Source organism: Platalea leucorodia (genome assembly GCF_965183815.1).
Source record: "Platalea leucorodia genome assembly, chromosome: 3".
NCBI lineage: Eukaryota > Metazoa > Chordata > Aves > Pelecaniformes > Threskiornithidae > Platalea > Platalea leucorodia.
In genome coordinates this window covers 7,534,102-7,553,808 of record NC_138825.1, presented here as the reverse complement: position 1 = coordinate 7,553,808, position 19,707 = coordinate 7,534,102, and the positions used below count along the sequence as shown (strand labels likewise).

At 44.8% G+C, this 19,707-nt stretch overlaps 1 protein-coding gene across 1 annotated transcript in view; it reads right to left on the bottom strand.

Moving 5' to 3' along the window:
- Positions 1-6,176: 6,176 nt before the first annotated feature.
- The window catches only part of ISM1 (isthmin 1), a gene marked incomplete at both ends in the record, with an annotated part of 38,509 nt that continues 24,978 nt past the window's right edge, over positions 6,177-19,707 (bottom strand). The window contains 4 exons of the mRNA XM_082307750.1: positions 6,177-6,694; positions 8,377-8,466; positions 11,240-11,383; positions 14,470-14,737. Coding sequence (XP_082163876.1) covers positions 6,177-6,694; positions 8,377-8,466; positions 11,240-11,383; positions 14,470-14,737 — 1,020 coding nt within the window. The remainder of the gene's footprint in view (positions 6,695-8,376; positions 8,467-11,239; positions 11,384-14,469; positions 14,738-19,707) is intronic.

The window sequence follows — 19,707 nt, the reverse complement described above, 5'->3', positions numbered from 1 at the left end:
CTTAATGAAGCCACTTTTTGTAACTCAATGCACTGTTGTTTCCTCTCCATACTGGCCAGAAATAATTTCCATTCCTGTTACCTGCTGTTGGAGGCTGGCTTTGGACAGAGGCATCGTACCAGGCTGGATCCCCTATCCATTTTGGGGGTGATGGGGACCGTGGCAGTGCTGGTAAGCTGCTTGAGATTTGTCCTCCCGCTTCTTTGGCAGTGGGAGGTGTATGAAGCCAGGCTGTGCTGTGGTTTGAAGGCGCTCCCCATTGAATGCCTGACAGAAAACGCTGCTGAGGACAGTGGAACACAGGAATCCCTCTGTCTGCATGGTCAAGTCCATTTGCCCCTTACCCATCTTCTTACCTGACTCAGAGAGCCCTACTCAGCCAGACTGGGCTTCTCCCAAGGCCAGCTGTGCCCTGGCTCTGTTTTTTGCAGCTGAGCAATGTCCCCTCAAGAGCCCTGGGACGCGGGGAAGCGGGGAATGGCTGCAGCTTGGCTTTGGGGAAAAACGAATGGGTTAAGCATTGCTATGCAGAGGCAGGAGCCAGCCTGGAAGACGGTGCTTGGAGTGGGAGCTGGTTCCCAAACCTTCTCTGCTCCCCAAACTTTCTGACTCACATCCTGCGTCTACCACCATGGTGTGCAGATGCTGTCCCTTGCCTCAGGCATGTCGCGGAGTCATACCAGAGCCCTCCTGAAATCCGTAGAGTGAAGCACTGTTCCACTGTAGGCGAAGCATCGGTCAGGCCCGTAATAAACAGCAAACTCTGACACTTACTTAACACATGTAATGTTGTTTGCCCAGTTTTAAAAAGGAAATATTATCTAAGCACTCCTCTGAAAGCTAGAGCCACCCACACTTAGTTTTGTTAGGTTTGGCCGGTTTGACCTGTGTAGTAGTGCTATCACTTCCAGAATATAACATTCTGAATGCCTTATAAGAAGTTATGCATTTTACTGAATGAAAAGCTTCTCTGTGTGTTTAAAGATCCCCCCCCAGCTCCTTCTTGTGATAGAGAACAAACAAGGAAAAATATTTATAACTCCCTAAACTGACAGAAAATTAGCACAGTCATAAAAGGCATATGTGGCTTTAGCAATGCAACTGAAAAGGAAAAATGAATAAACCTGCCACTCAGAAATTAAAAGGCTGAGCTGAAGAATGACTGCTGCCATTTCAGCTTCCCGGCCCTTCCTCCCCCTTACAAGTGCAAAAATAGCCTCACCCCTTGTGCAGGCGGAAGGGAAGTGCTCTTCTCCAGGTCTGGTCCTGCAGACAACGTACTGCTATAAAGTGCATAACTAGAGGATATCCTAAATTAATTTACATAGATATATAAATATATGCATATGTGTGTGCATTTTGTATGAAATATGAAACCAGTGATTTCTTAGGCAACCCCTTAATTTGTCTGAAACAGTGCAGGCATAATGGAAACTGCCCACACATTTTTCCATTAAAAGTTACAAAGGGAAGGGAGGGGGGAACGGGTGGTAGAAAAACACATGCTCTCTCAGCTGTCACATAAATGCCATTCAGCCAGGCAGCAGCATACACTCACACCAGTTTGCCTGAAAAAGTGCCATCTTTAGTCCGGTGCTTACTGCTGCGCTTCTTCCTGCTCATGCCCTCCCTCCTGAGCGCCCCGGGCTCCCTGTGTGTGGAGGGACAGGACGCGGCCGTGCTTCTGCCTGTGCAGGTGCATGCAGCGAGCGCAAAGAGATCCGAGCTTGTCCATATCTGTTTTGCAGGCTTCCTTTCCTGCGTTAAAAAGCGAGCGCCTTGCCATGCCATTGCCCCTCGTGTGGTGTCAGATGATCGTGCGGGTGACTGTACGGAGCCCGCAGTGTAACTTTGGCTGGGCGGGTTATAAACAGGCTCCCTGCCCCGCCAGCTTCTTGACCCTGCTAGGACTGGCACTCGCCAGGTTTCTGTGTAGTCTGTCCAGCCTGAACGTGAGTAATTTTCTCCAAGAATGGATGAATGCGTAACTGTGCGCTGCGCAGCGTAAGCCAAGGCAGTGCCGCCCGGCCGGCACCTGCTGCAGCGAGCCACGCTGGCTGCTGGGCGGCTCCAGGGCCGCCTTGATGGAGCAAGCAAGAAGGGGAGAGGCCTGGGGAGCCCCAGGGGTTCCTCAGCCTCAGGCAGCTCCCTGGGCCACCACCACGAGGGGCAGGAGCTCCCTCGCTGCCTTCCTGCTGCTGCAGAGCAGGGAGACCACCGCAGGTAAGCGACTGGGGCGTTAGGGCTCATCGTGGACTGGCGGGGGCATCCCCTTGCTAAGCGGCTCACAGATGCACTGCCATCCATCCCCTCCCACGAAGCAGCAGCTCTTCAACTGGGAACGGTTACTTTTCCCCCTCCCCTGCCTTCAACTCGCCTGACCCCATGCAGTTGAAAAAGTGTCAGGTGCATCAGTTGTTCATTGCGCCCAACCCTACGATCTCAATGACAATGCTATATATGGAAAAGGCAGCCCTATGAACTCACTAGCATTTTTTGAAAGAATGCGGTGTGTTGACAGCGCTAACCATTTTGCACAGCGGGGAGAAAAATGCAGCTGGTAACTAATGCAGGACTGCGGGGATTCGTGAATGTGTGTATGTTTTTGTTTTTCGCTATATTGTCCTATAACCCATATGCATCACTGTGGGTTATGTTAGTGGAATTTTGCTGCTCAGCAGCTGTCCAGGCCATGTGAAGCCAGGCCCACTCATCCTTTTAACCATCAAAGGTATGCATTCAAGCCATGTATGGCTGCCTCGGGGCACTGCTCCACACATATTTCTCAGCAGCGGTGCCAGCTTAAGGCGTTCCCGCCAACTCGACTCTAAAGCCCTGCAGTAATCGGTATCTGTTGATTGATCGGGGTTAAAAATAACTTGGATGACTTGACTGGTTCCTTTTGCTGCACAAACAGCTATGCTTGCCCAAGAGAAAGGTAGTGCAGAGGAATGAGAGGCCAGGAGGTGAAAACACCCTCCTCTGGCTTTGCTGATGAGAAATAGGTAAATGGACCTGCTCCAGTACGGAGAGGTTGCTTCCAAGTCTGTATTTTAAGCTTCCTTTTGGGGAGCAGGATGGCTACTGGTGGGGGACTCTGGGGATTTCTCAGTGTGGAGACCACGAGCCCTGTTTAGTTCTGCTTGTTTCAATCCCCCTCGTATCTTTGGTTGTGTCTTCCAATATGCCCATTCTGGGGTAACTTAGAAACATAACAGCTTCTTCTAACTACCGGCCTGTGCCTAAGAACGCAAGACCACAAACCCTTCCTCGGGTCTTATTCTCATATGAAGAGCTGTATATTTATGCGACTGAGCCAAATTTGGCCATGGGAAACTCCAGCACCTTGCTAAGGACTGCTACACAAAGTCACTCCAGGTACAATTTTAGTCACTGGGAAGGAGATAAAGAAAACAGAAAAGAAAAAAAAAGCAGCCCAGCCCTGACTTGATCATAGTTTATTGTAAAACAGGACTGACTTTGTTTTTAATGAAGACCGTTGCTTAAGACTGCAGAAGTGCGAATACTCTCTGTGCTCCAGGACTCATCCTGTGAAAAATCTGGTAGGTCCTTATCAGTGGTTACTGGGCTCCCTCGGAGTTTCTAGTCTTGGCAAATTATGAGTGGTAACACTTGAAACTTTGTGCGTCATTTCATTTATTAGAATAATTTTTCCTCTTCCCTGACACTTTATTTGTTATGTTCAGTATTAATGGTGTAGTAGCATTTCTCAATCGCACCATAATTTACTAATCCATGAACTGCAGGGATGTGTTTTATATTTCAAGAATTGTGACTGCCCTCTCACCGCCCTCCCAGAGAAACCTGAGACTGCTGTTCCCCCCACACTGCTACGACAAGTAAAAAGCAGAGCTTTCTCCCCATGTTGCAGAAAATACCTGTCTTCCCTATTAACTGACTGATCCTGGCGTTGCTTATGCTGTTCATCCATCTGCTGTCAATTTAACTGGCTCCGCCAGCTAGTGGCTCCTTCTTATGACCTTGCAAGAATTTACAAAACCTGGTTTCTATAAAAATTAAGGGGCGATCCCCATGTTTACCCTCTTGCTCAACTAACCACGTTTTGTTACTACCAGCTAGCGCTAGAATATAGCCACGTCTCCCCCCCCCCCCCCCCAACTCGAGCCTGCATCTGGGAAGATCCGATGACTTGGCCCAGATTTCCAGCCACTGAAGTTACCTCAGCAGGTCGGTCGCTGTTGCACATGTGCAGGAGCTTTGCCTGGACTGCTGTGTTTCTGGAAACCTGGAGCGTGTGTACAGCGCTAAGGCTCTGCAGCCTGTCAGACTAGCTCTGGCAGATCTGGGGAGAGCCTTCGCAGCGTATGCACCAGATGTTGGGTCAGAGCGGGTGTCCAAGGCCCAGGCTGCTTTTTAATCCCCCGCTCTGCACCACCTGGGCAGACCAACACAAGCCTGACACTTCCCAGACTCGGCGGACTGATTATGCCTATGTTAATGCTGGGGGGGACCGTGCACACGTCTGTCCAGGAAGTCGCCATCAACCAGCACCCGAAAGGCCAACAGAGCTAGGGAAAAGCTCTACAGCGTTTATGTGTGTATGTATCTAGCAGAAGGAATTGTCTTTCGTGGCTGTCTTGAATCTTTTAGCTAAGACCGACTGCAATGCAAGATGGGCTTTACCGCGGTGTGAGGTTCCGCATGCAGTGCACATATGTGTGTCAGGCCACATAACCCAAAATAGGCACTTCTCTAGTAACGCTTAGCCTTCGTTTTCCAAATGAAGACATTGACTTGCAGCAAGACAGCCTTTTACAGGATGGAACTGTAAGTATTTATTTACCCATGGTGTAATTTTTATCTTTCATAAGAATGCAGGTATTGGCTGCTTAATTACAGGATTATGTATGTAAACTTGCACTTTATAAAAATTTGGAAGTAAAACCTTTGCCTAACAACAGTCTTATTCGTGGCAATCAAGTTCCATCTACAGAAGCCTTTCATGTTAGAGACCTATCCCGCATGTGAGTTATTGTTACAATTCAATAAATACTTTACAAAAATAATGCTAGCTTTTTAAAAAAATTAAGACATTTTAACTCACCAATAGTTCCTCCCAGACAGCTTCCTTAAAGAACAGCTTCTTCTGTAGGACACTGTGCACTCAGTGTATGATAAATGGGGGAAAAGGGCTGGCTGCATGCTGTTATCTCAGGGAACTTAGAAATGCGTATTCCGCTTTTCCTGCTCTTTAAAAAAATAAAGTTCCTTCTTTTCTTAAAAGAAAGAAAGAAACAAGCAGATCTAAACACTCTTCATATTAAAAATTGGGAAGTAACTGATTTTTTTTTTCCTTTGGCATGGTTTCCTTCTCTGGCCTTACTCCTCCAAAGACTTATGGCATCCTTAGTTTACAGGTAGCTGCCCTGGAGATCTGCTCCCCAGTGTAAGACGTAAGCCCTGACAGCGGTAGCTCCATATCTGAGATGTCTCCAGGCGTGGGCTGTTTGTAATTCCTGCAGAACCACTGCACCGGGACTTTTTCTGCTCTGTAGGAAAACCACAGCTACGTCTCCTTGCAAGCCCACCCCTGAAGGACTGCAAAGACCTGAGCTAAGAGGAGGAATTCCAAGAAAAAATTGCTAGTCTATATTCACTTTTGACTATTGCCCTTCCAAAAAAAAATTCTTCCTTTCTTGGATATGACTAGTCATGAAATCAATTATAGAGAAAACTGATGCTGTAGGTGCATTAATCTTGTAAACCATTCCCATATGGAAGAGTACATTCTTCAATCCTATTGTTTATAACAACTTTTAAATATGTGCCCTCCTCAGCTGGGGCTTTGGGGCCTGATGGTGATGGCAGCTGCCCCCCCCCCCCCCACTTACGTTACAGTTGGGGAATAAAATGAAATGCACATAATTAAATGAACGTTATTGCAGTATAAAATCCTACCAGGACAAGTTTTATGTATGTCTGTATGTAAAAATAGGTGTGTGTGAGATAGAGCGCTATGTGTTTATAAATTACACACACTATGAAAAATACTTATGTATTATATTACAACTATATACATTCATTAGAAAGAAACTGATCAACCCCTGTCAGGGAGACAATGCAGCAGCCATTATCAGTTCTTTGGCATCCAGGAAACGAATGCTATCTTGTGTCTGAAGAGCAGGAAAATCTTCTCAGTATTCCCTCGCTTCTTGAAATTGCTTGTAGTAGTCTTCGTCGGAAGGGTTTTCTGTACACTTCTGCCCATTGTTTGGAGGCCGTGCTTCATTGTATCGGCTCCAGTCACCTTTGCATATAATCCAAGGCAGAATGTCCACTTTGTAATGGAGTTCTGCTGAGAATTCGATGCTGATCAGGTTTGGTGTACCTGCCCCTTTCCCTCTGGTAATCAGCTGCATATTATCATCATAGCAGCAGTGCTGCGCTGCCAGCGTTGTGCTTTCCAAAGAGAGCATGGAGCGGATGCAGTATCGTGCAGTGGGCTTATAGATCTCCAGTTTTTCCTTTGGACCACTTGCATCTTTCCAGCGAAAGTTCTTCCTCTTAATTCGATCATAGATCTCGGCAGTGCTGTAGGCGACTTCTCTGGGGTAGGAGCATGGGCAGCTGGGAAGATCATTGACCACTTTGTGCATATATTTCTTCAAGAACTCGCTTTTGCAGCTCATCCATCTTTCGCAGCTATCAGTATCTGTTTAAGGGCAGGAAATGGAAACTTCAGATACATTATGCAGCATCCCAGTTCGTATGATCAGTGATAACAAATGAGTAAAGCGTAACTGTTCAGCACCAGTGCTTTGCTTAGGAAAGAAAGGGCGGTCAAAGCTTGCCTGCCTGCCTGCAATGTGTTCATGTGCTGTCTTGTCAGCTAAAGAAATCGCATGTGTGACTGTCTTTAGGGCCTCAGGCAGTGCTAGTCTGAATTACAGTCCAGCACCATGCCAGTGAGAATCTCCGACGTTTCTTCTACCTGGCAAATTCTAATTAAGCTGCCGATATCTCCATGCAGCACAGGAGACACTGTCGTGGGTTTACAAGTGACAGAACTAAAATAGGAAAATCACAGTGATTTGATGCCTGTCTCCAGCTTAAACCCCTAGTCCACACACTCACCTTGTAAGAACAGCAGATTCAGATGTTGAAGGATTAAGTTTCTCATGACGCTAGAAATACCGAGATGGCAAGCAAGGCCTGGATTACTTTTTCTGAAGTTCATTATTAAGCCCTAATTCAGTCTTTCTTTTTTCTGTTTTGGTCTCCGTCTTCCCAAAGAGGTATTTCAAGCAGCTGTAGTTCAAACGTGGAGACTGACATCTTAGCTGGCAAATGCAGCCAAAAGTGATTCAGATTCTAAAAGGGCATATGTGATGGAATATCAGAGTGTCTGTACATTAGGAGGATTTAATGGCACCAGAGCCATGACTTACAGCTGGGACTGAAGAGATTTATAGACTAGTAGCGTAATTAATATCGGTGCTTTATTATTTTGCAAGAGTCTTGGGAGAATCCGTTTAAACGTCTCCTACCTAAAACATTATTTAAGGTGCCCGTATCATGCTACGGGCTTTCAAAAAAACCTGCACATCTTGCTCCACACTTACTTACTTAACAGGACTCTGGAGTAAGGCAAAGACTGGGACCTAAAACTCCTACAGCAAACATTCTTGCAAAATATTTACTTAGTGATCTGTGTCCTGTTTTTCTATCTTTCTCCTTAAAGAGTCCTATCCTGGCTGTCATTAACTATTGTGCTCTACCACCATAGGAGGGAGGTGCTGGATTACATTATTTATCCAATTAGTTCAGCATCCAGTGTCTAAGAGTGGCCACACTATGGTTTCGTTGGAGGGATGAAATCAGAACATTATAGAGGCTGGGCTGAGTTTTAGCTAGATCAGTATCAAGTCATGCCCTATAAAATTACTTTGGCTAGCTCCACTGCAGCACGCACAGTGACAAAAGCTATGCATGCTCATAAAAGCCGTTGTCTTTTTTTTTTTAATGTGACAGCTGTACCTAAAATGCTTTTATAGTATCTTTCATTCAAGGCTATTTCAGCAAAATGCTAAACAGCGTTTGATTTGTTTTCCCCTCCCATTAGTGTGGAGCCTTACAGCTCTTGTCTGAACCAGGACAGAGAATCACCATTTTATAATGAAAGAAGCACAGAAATTTGCTAAGACTTAAGAGGAGAAAGATTCTATGACAGAAGCAAGCTAAGGTTCAGATTGTAAACTTAAGCAAGATAATAAATGGCCATTATTACTGACATTTTAAATAGTAAACTCAAGATCTTGGGCCCACAGCAAGAGTCAAAACAGGAAACTAAGGAAGTCCCTTATCTATTACTGAAAGATTGACGAGGCTGCTTACCAACTTCAAACAGTTTGGTAGCGTTGAAGTCTTCACTTCCTGCAAGTAAGCTCACTTCTGTGGCAGCCGTCCGGAAGGTATCTTCGATCCCTAAGACAAACACATGGTAGGGGTGGTGGTGTTTTCCTATTAAACACAATGCAATCAGCTGCCTCCCTGCCGTGCCCTCCTTCCCCAGTTCTGCAAGGTGCTTTTGTTTGGCAGGGAAGTAATCTGAAGTTGCTCCCGGAGGGAGCGGTCATGTAGAAGTATAATGACCAAGAAATCTGTGGTGTTAGGAAGATAGAGCTTAGCCCAAAGGTCAAAAGCTTTTAAGTTTTAGAGCTTAGATTATATTTAAGCAACAAACTGGTCAGTTACGAACCCAGCGCAGGGACAGCAGCGAGGGAACCAATTTTGTTCCTCCTCTTCCTGATGCAAGGCTTGCCAGCATCTCCCAGTAATTCAGGGCGGAGCTTTGCACCCACTTCACCAGGAGCCACCTGGTCAGCTTTATGTGACCAGCATCTTCTCCAGAGCATGTATCACAAGGGACTGACAGGATAAAAACAAGTGTCCTAATGGAAGCACTAAAGCCCCGGGTAAAATGGGATGTCTAAAGGAAACAGCCTCGGTGCCACTTTCTAAAACAGAGTGACGTGCCTCGTATGTGGGCAACCATTTTCAGGAAGTACAAGGAAGAATATTGCCGTTGTTACAAGAAGACTGGCGCTTGCTGGTCTCTCCCACTGCTAGGGAGTTGAAAGGTGTGAGTAGGCGAGAGATACATAACCTCTCCATTCAATCCCATCCCCTACTGCCTAGAGCAAGCAAATAAAATCAAATAAAATCTTGAAATATCAGGATCTTCCAACAACCTCCAGTTAAGTGTTTGCTATCAGTAGAGAGAAACACGGATTGCCAGAAAATGTATTAATTGATCTTGCCAAAGTAAACATCCTTTCATTGCTGCTTTAGTTTGGCCTACCTACCAGCCTAATGGTTCCCTGATGTAGCCTGAAAACAAATGTCTCTTCAAAGAAGCATTTGAACAGGTTTGTGGGTTTTTTTTCCTCTCCATTGAATTAAAGACCTCCAAAGAGGGCAGAAAGCTCTTTAATACGTGATAACTATACGGTTAATAATGAAGTCTGTTCACCATCCATCTTCTTGCCAATGAACTTTCTCCTGATCTCCTGAACTGGGGCATAATAGTGGCTTGCAAAGCTTCAAAACAGCCTCAGGCAGCTTTTCAATAAAATTATCATAGGGTTTTGCCTTAACTCCAGCAGTAGCTGCAGAATAATAGATACCCAAGTACTCATTACAAGGCAGTAATTCACTGCTGGAATTATAAACAGCAGAAGCTGAGCTTTGCCCTTGTAATTTTAAAAATGTCAGCACAGCCTCAAAGAGTGAATATATTTTGCTTGCTGATCGTTGGGGGTCTGTTATATGACATAATATATTCTTTCAAGTTTGCCACTGTTTGATGCTAGCTGGTAATAAATACTGGAGAATATAACTGGGGGCTACATGCTTTCTTCTGGAATTAACTCCTTATTATTGAGGTTTTAGGATGTATGAGAGCATCCAGAAACATTTTTCTCCTGAACTGCCTAGCAGCCATTACCTTGCCATGGACGCATGCATCTATCTGCGAGTGAGAAACTTCTCTCCAACTCGTTCACTGAGGCTCCTAAGTCTTCTCTCCAGCACTGCTGACATTTATTTCACTTCTTCCCATCAAAAAAAAACTGACCTCCAGTTTAAGGATTTCTGCCTTTCTGAGTCATTAAGTAAACTCGGTGAAACGCATACCACCACGGCATGTGTTTTTACTTCTCTCCGACCTTGGCAAGTAATGAAATTGCACATATCCCATGCATTGTGGCAACTACGGCATCACTGCGTTACAAACTTGCCTAAATCCAAACGCACAGCAGCATTTAAAGAACATAATGGGAAAGTTTTCCACAGCAGCTTTAAATTTTTATGATGTAGGTTTGAGTGCTCAGCCCCGCTTTCACCAAAGTGAAAACTGCATGATGGTAAGGACATCTCCGTTACTGGCATTTAAATGTCAATGACTGTAGCCGGGTAGGAGCTAATGTAAGGCAGGCTCCTTGGCATATTTTCTGAATACATTCAAGCCAAAACCATACGTTCCTTCATCTCATTGTGCGCAGCTGTTGCAGGACCAAACCTGCTGTTTTATAATTCTCCAATTGTCAAGCAACGTGTAATGAAACAGAGATGACATTTCCACCTTAGCATTCGCTTTTTAGGACAGGAAATTTTGTAGCTTAATGCCCAATGAACTCAAAATCTCCGGAGTGAAACGCAAAGCAGGTATTTGAAGTATTTTTTTCATATTAATACACATGGGGTCTTAAAGCAACTCTGTATACATTAGGCACAAAACTTATAAGCCACAGAACTGGGGGAGGAGCTATTCGTTCACAACGCAGGCATGCCCGTTCACTGCACAGCAAAACATGCGCTCACTGAGGTAACAGTCAGCACAGCTGTTTTGAAATTCTAAAATTAACACAAATTTGTTTCAAGAGAGTAGATTACACCCTTTGGAATACAAAACGTACTGTGCACAAAAGCGACTGCCATACCCTAAAAAAAGCCTGTATTTGTCGTTTAAGTCCCAGGGGATAGCAGACCGCATCTAGCAGCGTATTATTACTAGCAAAGAACCTGCCATTTCATAAATGGCCTGGAAAAGCAGCGTGCCTCTTCCCACCGAAACTCTTACCTAGCCAGGGAAGAAAGGGGCCCTGGGCTTTGGGTACCGGAGGGCTCTCCTCCCCGCCCTCGACCGCCTCTCCCCGCTCCCCTCCGACAGCAGAAGTTCACGTGAACATGATCACACCTGGGCAGTTGGGCCTGTCGCAGGTCCGCGACTCCGTGGCAGTGCAGGCGTACCCGCAGGACCTCGTCCGCTTCTGATTGCCACTCCCGCAGGTGACGCTACAAAGGGACCACGGGCTCCAGTCTCCCTCACCATCAATATAATCTGCGTAAGAACAAAGATGAGGAAGGAAATGAAGAAACAAAACTCCTACTACCCCAAACTACTGTGTAGTGTTTTTTATTAAGAAGGCAAAACAAGAATGGAATCCAGATGTCTCTACCTGAAGCTCGGGCTAAATGCCAGGCGTAAGCCTGCTGTTTAAATGGTTTTCACACTTGATGCTCCTCGGGGAAATGCATGCAACATTATTTGAAAAAATATTTCCTTTCTCTTTTGACCTTTTGGCAGCTGAGAATCCTCAGCTGCAAAGCTGGGTCATGAACTAACAGTACACATCTATTCGCATAATTTCCCTGTATACAGGAATATGTTTTCTGACCACAGACTAATCAGGCACAGGATAAATGAAATTTTCTTTTTCTTCTTTTCAAAACACACCGTGGTAGCACAACAATACTCAATTAGTTTTTAGGACACAATGAATGTTGGACTATGGGAGGCTGAGGGTCATGTGTGAAAACTGCAATTTTGTTTTTCAGTCCTTTGAACAGGAAACAGATATTACAGGAATACTGCCATGAATATAGGGAACCGCATATGCATCTTGCACCCAGAACAACATGCAATTTGTAGTGTTTCATGTGAATTATTAAATAACATCAAATCTGACTCTTTACTAGCAGGAACCTTCTGAAAACAAAACAGAACTTTATTCTCTTCTGGTAGACAGCCAAGGGCAAACGATACCAAGTCTGCCCCGCCATGGCTCGGTGCCACTCTGAGTATCCGAACCCCTTAGAACCAGTCTCCGTTGTTTGCCGAGTTAACTGTCGCACATCCCACCTTGTGAAGGCCACCAACTGGAGTCCATCAACCAATCCCAGTTTTCTTGCCTTCCCACCGGCCTCCCCAGGTGAGCGTTGTCTCTTGCTAGGAAATGTCTGGCTTAATGGATTTCTCTGCAAGCTACAGGAGATGTTTAACTGACCGTGCGCTCATAACTTGCAGTCTTTTCTCATTTGGTTTAAACCAGCACCGGTAGCAAACCAAAATCAGGTTTAGTGACTCTGAGCCAGCCCCGCTCTGTAGCTATAGGCTGAATGCGTATGTACAGGCAAGACACAGGGACAGATCCCTGCCTGCGCTGGCCTCTGTGCTACACGCGGTTCCCGCTCCCCCACCACTGCCATGCTGTCTGTGGGCTTCCTGAGCTGGTTAGTAGAACACGTAACTTGATTTGTACCATATGTAATGACTGACGACAACTCTGTGGGGTGCTATTAAACATTTATTGCCAGGAGTATGGGAAGGTTATATATCTTACTCGTCGCCAGCTGCCTAGATGCGAGTTCCTTGTGACAGGGACCTTTTGTGCTTCTCCTCCTTTTCTTACACTGCCACCGATGGGGAGGCCACCACACTTCAATCAGGTGTCCACGGTGTGATGTGGGTGGGAACATGGCTACTGCCTGTCTGCAAAGACCCGCGATTCTGGGATTTGCCAACAGGCGGGCACTACAGCAGTCTGAAGAGGCGTAAGACGTCTTAGGAAAAACGCGATCCGCCCTCTCTCCCTGGCCCTGCTCTCCTTCCCTGCTCTTTTCCAACTCTGAATTTTTTTCTCCCCGTGGCTGGCGAGGAGGCGGGAGGGTGAGCAGGCACCATGCTTGTCAGAGCCCAGCCTGGGAGGCCCAGCAAGGGCAGGCAGAGCCCTGCGGTGCTTTTTGGCAGGGGCAGGACAAGGGAGATACAGAGCCGTGAAATGTGTGACCAGGTCAATGGGTGGAACCAGCATAAAAGCCCCACATGGGCAGGACCTGCTGCTACATCCTCCCGGCCAAGGCCGACGGCACACGACATTTCAGGTTAGTCAGAAGGCCAGGAGTCTTTTCCAATTAGTAGGGTGCTCTAGTGTACAGCAGGGAGCTCTAGAATAATTTTTAGGTCTACCTACCTAGTGTTTAAACTGCGTTATGAAACACACAGTATCTACTATTAAATATACCGTGTTAGATGTTAAGCTGGAGCTCAACCTGTTCTTCCTATTTTTATATTTGTAACTCGTATTATTTTTTTTCTACCACAATTATTTGTGAAAGCAATTTTATTTTACCTAAATGAATAACTACCTAATATATGAATTCTTGGCAATAAAGTGTGCCCACAAATAAAGGCAGGTGCAAAAAGAAGGTATAGACTTTAATCTTCTGGCCACAAAATTTAATACACATGTATGTGTTTAAATACGCCATTCCACGAAAAGCCTCTCTCAATTGTTAAGGCTCTAGGACTTAAAGTTAATGAAACCAGGGGAAAAATAAGACTGAATCAGTGCATGACAGCCGCTCTGCAGTATCTAGGGAACGCAACAGAAATGCCAGGGTAAAAGTACGGTGGCTCTGAAACCCTGCCCTGACTAAAAATCTTCTGTATTTACATACAACTTAAATCCAAGAGGCTCTGAGCTACTTCTGAGCAGGTATAGTTCACCTCCCTTGAGTCATTCCCACGTGGATAGTTACAGCCCGTTGGGGCAGTGAATAACTGTAGCTCCTCTCTGTTTTTAGTTTGTGCAACTGTTTCATACAACAAGCTGAAAACAATTGTTTTCGCCATGACACATCTGGAAGAGAATTACACACGCAAATACACAATGTTCCTGCTGCATTTGCCACTCCCCACACATGCACCAACATAATTCATCTTATTTGTGTATCCACCAAATACTACCACATTTTAGATCTTGCTTATTTATCCAATAATTATATTTTGGTTCACAAACCACCGCACGATTCTAAATTTGTACTTATCCTTACTCTAAAAATAAATATGAAACCTTGTTTCCTTTGCTTTTAAAAAAAGTACACTTAGGACTAAAAAAAAAGGTCCTCTTATGGGATAACTGGTATGATTTTCAAGATTATAGACTTACTAGTGGAATGCAGCTACCACAGTACAGCTTGTGCATCTGCACAGATTTGTATTTAAAAGCTGATGAACAAAAGCCACATGTTGAAAAATTCTATTTTGCTTGGCCTACTTTCAGCGATGCCTCACCATTCTCATTTCCCCCAAACTCATTTTTACAATCCCAGGATGCCCATAAGAGGCCTGGAACGCAAACTTACCATACTCTGGCTGCTCCTTGGACTCAAATGTCCGGTGACTGGGTGCATGACTATCCCACCCACCGAGAGGGTTTAGGAAGTTGCTGTCCTCAGTAGTGCTGTCATACTTGTAGTCCTGGTCGCCGCTGCTCATGCGAGTCAAGGTGGAGGACCTCTGCCACCAGTTTCTCCAGTCGGGTGACGGGACTGGCCAGCTAGGCTTGCTGCTCTCTTTCTGCAGATCCTTGTCTGTCTCGGTGTCGGGGCCATCCACCACTTCAATGGTAACCTGTGGGATTCAGAACAGACCAGCCTGTCCGTCAGTATCTCCTCCTCGTCAGGGGCAAACTTTCTATACAGCGAAGACAAATGACTGGTGTTGCCTTGCAAAGGGGCTGTGTAATACTGTAGGGTTCGCATGTTGTAAACCATATGCGGATTGCTGAGCCCAGAGATAGGCAGCAGCTGAGTGATTCCTTCTGCTACCTCTGCTGAATCAGACCTTGGAACAAAGGCTAGGAAAAATCCCGCACAAAATAATAACCCATGCTGTGCCTAAAACCTTCACAGCAGAATTTTCTGCCTTATGGGGAAAAGATGTTTAAACCCCAACATACATGACCAGGAAAAAGAAAACCAAATCTGTTACGCTAATTACGCTGAGGCTGAATTTGAGGCAAGCATGAAGCGTGCAAAGCCCGTTCCAAGGACTGACTCAAGACAGGGCTAAGTATGTCCACGAGTGCCAAGGTGGAAGACGCGGAGCCCCGGGTCTCTGCGGGTTTGCATCTGCCTTGCCCTCTAGCGGCAGCTCCGCCCAGCCCCTCGCACGGCCGCCCCGCAGCACCGGTGTTGCCATCGCCCATCGGCGTGGGCCGTCATCGCTACCATCGCTACATGAAACCGTGCTCCGCGGTGGTGAGAGCCAGCAGCTCTTTCAGCCCTCGCCGAGTAAGTCACTTGCTGCGAAGCCCTCTGCAGTAGGTCCTCGTTCTGTGCTGGAGAGTATAATGACATACAACCCGTTTACGGTTTTTACAGAAGCCCAGAGCCAAGATTCAAGGTTTGCTGCCCAATTCCCTCTCAGACATCATGAATGTAAATATAATTCTACGTAGGAACAACCCTTGATTACCCCTTTTCTGTGCTGAACAATGTGTAATTTTGAAACTCTTGGATAAATACTGTGTGTGCATATCGGTGCCTATTTAGGTAGAAATAGGAACTGGCCATCAGAAACCTTGGCTCTATGAGTCATGCAAGCATTGCGTGGCCACAGATAAATCATAAAATACTCTGATGCTTCATGCTAATGTGGTTCAGTGATTACATTGGACTGGCTAAACAACCATAATGCAGAAGTGACTATCAGATATACCCATAATGTTTAATAGATACGGATGTGTTCTTCATGTTTTATAGATTTACAAAGCAGTCTTTCAAGACAGTACTCCATGAAAATTGGCTTGTGCAAAACCAGAAAAAACAGAATAACGTACTAATACGCTAAAAGTCATTTACATGGCTCTATGGATTTGCATTTTGGATAAAAGGTTTAGTTTTTTACAATTGTTATTAGTAAAATCACAAGACACACACAAGAAAAAGAAAGAGTGTCCGTGTTTCTTCAGCTACCTGCGATCCACAGGGGAGCGTGACAAAACAGAACTGCTGCCATGGCTTGGTAGCTGCAGACACAGCTGCACAGACAAGACTTTGTCCACGCATCCTTTTTTGGAGAAAGGAGATTGTGCATCTATTTCATGCTTTGCATTTGACCGTAGACCAAGCCATTGAAATGAAACAACTTTGAGGCTACTAAGAAGCTCCACTGGGAGAAAAAGCAAGAGTGAGGGAAAGCGCAGTTGTCAGCCTAATAGCATCTTTACACAAGAGAGATTTTACTCCCAGACTAAATATGGAATTGGAACGATTACTTCATTAAACCTCAGTTTCTACAGACCGAGAATTAAAATGGATTTCATAAGTTTGAAAACATCAGGGTTAGTTCAGGGATTCAAAATTGTTGCATCTATCCAAGCAAAACAGAGTTTTCACAATAAGTGAAAGGAAATGGTGTTACAGAGCGGCTAACACTGTGCACTGCTGGCCGGTCGCAGGGCTTTGGTACTGCCCATGTGAAAAACAGTATGACTCTAGTACTTCGGTGGCAAGTATATTTAAGACCACATTAACTTTGTAAGCAATGACTCAGCAAAGTGGGGGGAAAAAAATCTATCTCATAAAAAAAAGACAGGGAGCACTTGATAATCATTCCATTTGCTTTGGCAATCTGTAGTTATACGACAGTGAGTCAGAATGAACTCACGTTATTTCAGCCAGGTACAGTTTGAAGAAATCACAGGGATCTGATTTAAAATACGTATTCAGCATGCTAAGTCAGTTTAAGCAAAAGAGGGTTTGTAGGGACAGAGGAACTTCTGTTGAGCTATGTGCTGCACCGGGGAAGAGCGGCAAGCCTAACGCACGAACTTCAGGCTCGTGAGACCTCATCAGACCTCCAACAGCACTGCCACGGGCTTCCTTTCAAGACATGTCTGTGCAATCAGACATCCCTCTTTGGGCTGTTTTTACTACCTTATTACAAAGGCCTTTCAAATGAGTTTTCCAACACACAGCCTATTTAAAAACCGAACATAATAAAAGCAAAATCCCATGCGGTAGTCTGACACACACCTATATTCCTCCCTCCGCTGTTTTAAGCTTTGGTTACCAAGTTGTTTTCTTAACATGTGGCATAGAAAACATAGACTGAAAGAAATTCTATAAACGAATCCTGGGATTGTCTGAACTGCCACTCTTGGAAATTAAAAAAAAACCCAGCTTCAATCGACTCTAGTTCTGTTTGTTTTCAGGGACTCAGCTATGTTCTGCCAGCCCCATTTAACTCTCATGGACCTTCCAGAGGCAGGGAGGAAATCAGTGAGTAATCCCAGTAATCCCTCTGCGGTATGACCCAAAAGTTAGGGCAGAGGTGTGGGAAGCGGCTGCTGCTCCGGGTGAGCAATTGCTCCCCTATCCCAGTCTAAAATTTTGAAAAATTAGCATTCACTGAATTCTTCCCAGTTCTTACAGATAGCCTTAACAACGTTAGCCCATGACTATACGTATACATATACATGATACACAAACATGTATCTTGTTTGATTGGTATCTGTACTGGGGGTTGTTTATAAAAAGGAAAAAAGAAATCAGATCTAGAACTAGAGTAATTAAAAACGGGCATTTAAAAGCAGCTCTGGAAAAGCTTTCATGCTGTATAGCTACTCCAACAAAAACATGTTCTCTCAAAAATTAAAAAATAGACTTGGTTTAGTACTTCTATCTTGGGGACTGTTTTAAAGACTTAATTTTCTCTGATTTCTTCTTCCAGTGATTATCAAAACTATAAAGATTATTTATTTTTTTCCTCAAGCATCTCAAAATGTCTGTGGTAACATTGTTCTTGTATAAATCCACAATCATCTCCAGAAGTATTCAAACGTAAAATGAAGCCACTTCTTTTATGGTTGTGTGAGCTATAAATAAGGATGTTCCTCTAAAAATTGTTAAAAACAATTGGCATAGGTACATTAAAACAACAGATTTGCAGTCAATTCCTAATGAAACAAGTGTATCAAGCACAGATGTCTTGAGACACCAACATCCAGTTTTCTCCTGGCCAAAAATATACAGAAGATAAATATTTTCCCTGCCTGTTGGAGCGCACAAAAAGTTCTGTGTACTTCATCCTGTTTACTGAGACGATGTTTCTGAATTCACTGTAATGGCGTAAACATTGCCCTAAGCAACGGGAAGATTATGTTTCAGGAAGAAGTACATTTGCAGTATTGTGCAAGCAGTGGATTCTACCACATTTCTGTCCTCTGTTTCTTTCATGCAACTGATGCAAATTTGCAATGCAGAGCTTGCCGTTCTGTAAAGGTGGATATGTGCAAGTCAGCAATGAGGTAACTATAATAGCAGAACAGAAATGAGTACATTATAAGACATTGAAATGGTAAATTTATGTTCACACCACATAGCAACTTCAGTTAAAATGATATCAGCAGTGACACCGATTTACTGCCCGTTATGCCATGACAGCTCACTTAGAACAGTTTTCTGGACTTGATGTAAAGAAAAGCGAAGGACTCGCAAAATTTGCTGGGAGCAAAGACGACAACGTGACTCAAACACAGAAAGTTGTATTTAACATCATGAATCCTAGCTGCACTCTCTGGTGGGCCTAACTGAACCCCAGAATTAAAAATCTGGTCCGAAACCCCGCTCTGAATTTTGCACTCTGCAGCGAGCTCTCGTTACACCATGACATTAAGAAATCTGTGCAGAGGTAATAACAGCCCTGGTACTGGAAGTGGTTTAACCGTGGCCCTCTGGCACCCCGCTCTGCCTAGACCAGTCTCTCCAGCTTGCTAAGAGGACTAGCTAGTTGCCGGCATGGCTACGCCGTGCTTCCAGTGCTGCAGGTAGCACAGCGACACAGGCCTGCTGACCGGGGAGATGGTCTTGGGAGCGGGGACTACGCCACGGTACAGACCCAGCCCGAGGACCAAGAAAATGAACACGTGCTCTCTGCTTTTCTGGGTCTTAATTTAATGATAGGGACAATTGCTTTGCTACTACCTTAAACTATTAAGCCATAATGGCGTTACAAGAAATAAGCACTCCTGGAGCCCTCCAGTTCTTACTGTGCTAGGTTAGGGATGAGATGCACTGGTCAGAGCTCAGTATTACAGATACTGCTGAGTCTTTTGTGACGATACTGAGAGGGTGTTGCTTTCCAGTGCAGTGAAACCAGCGGCTTCAAATGACAAATATAAATGCCACCTAAAAAAATACATCTAATAAAATGTGTTAAAAGTGACATGTGATATAGATGGAGGTGAGGGAAATGGCCATGGATGAACCCGAAGAAGAGTTGGTTTGAAGTCTAGAGTTCTTTTCTAAAAGCAGATCGTGCAGCCTTGTTTCTCTGTAGTTGTGTATGTTCCTGGAGTGGGTGGTTCTGTGTAGATGTGTTTTCAAGAGAAGGCAGAAACTGAAGAGATATCAAAGAGCATCAATAAAGATAACACAGCAGCACCGGAGTGGCATGACTGGTGGATATGGCCTGCAGGCCTCACACAAAATGATAAAGACAACACATCACCAAGCAGGTAGCATTAACTTCTTCTGGCTTAAAATGACTCCTATCAATTATTACCAATCCCGTGACTCAAAGAGAGGAGAATAACC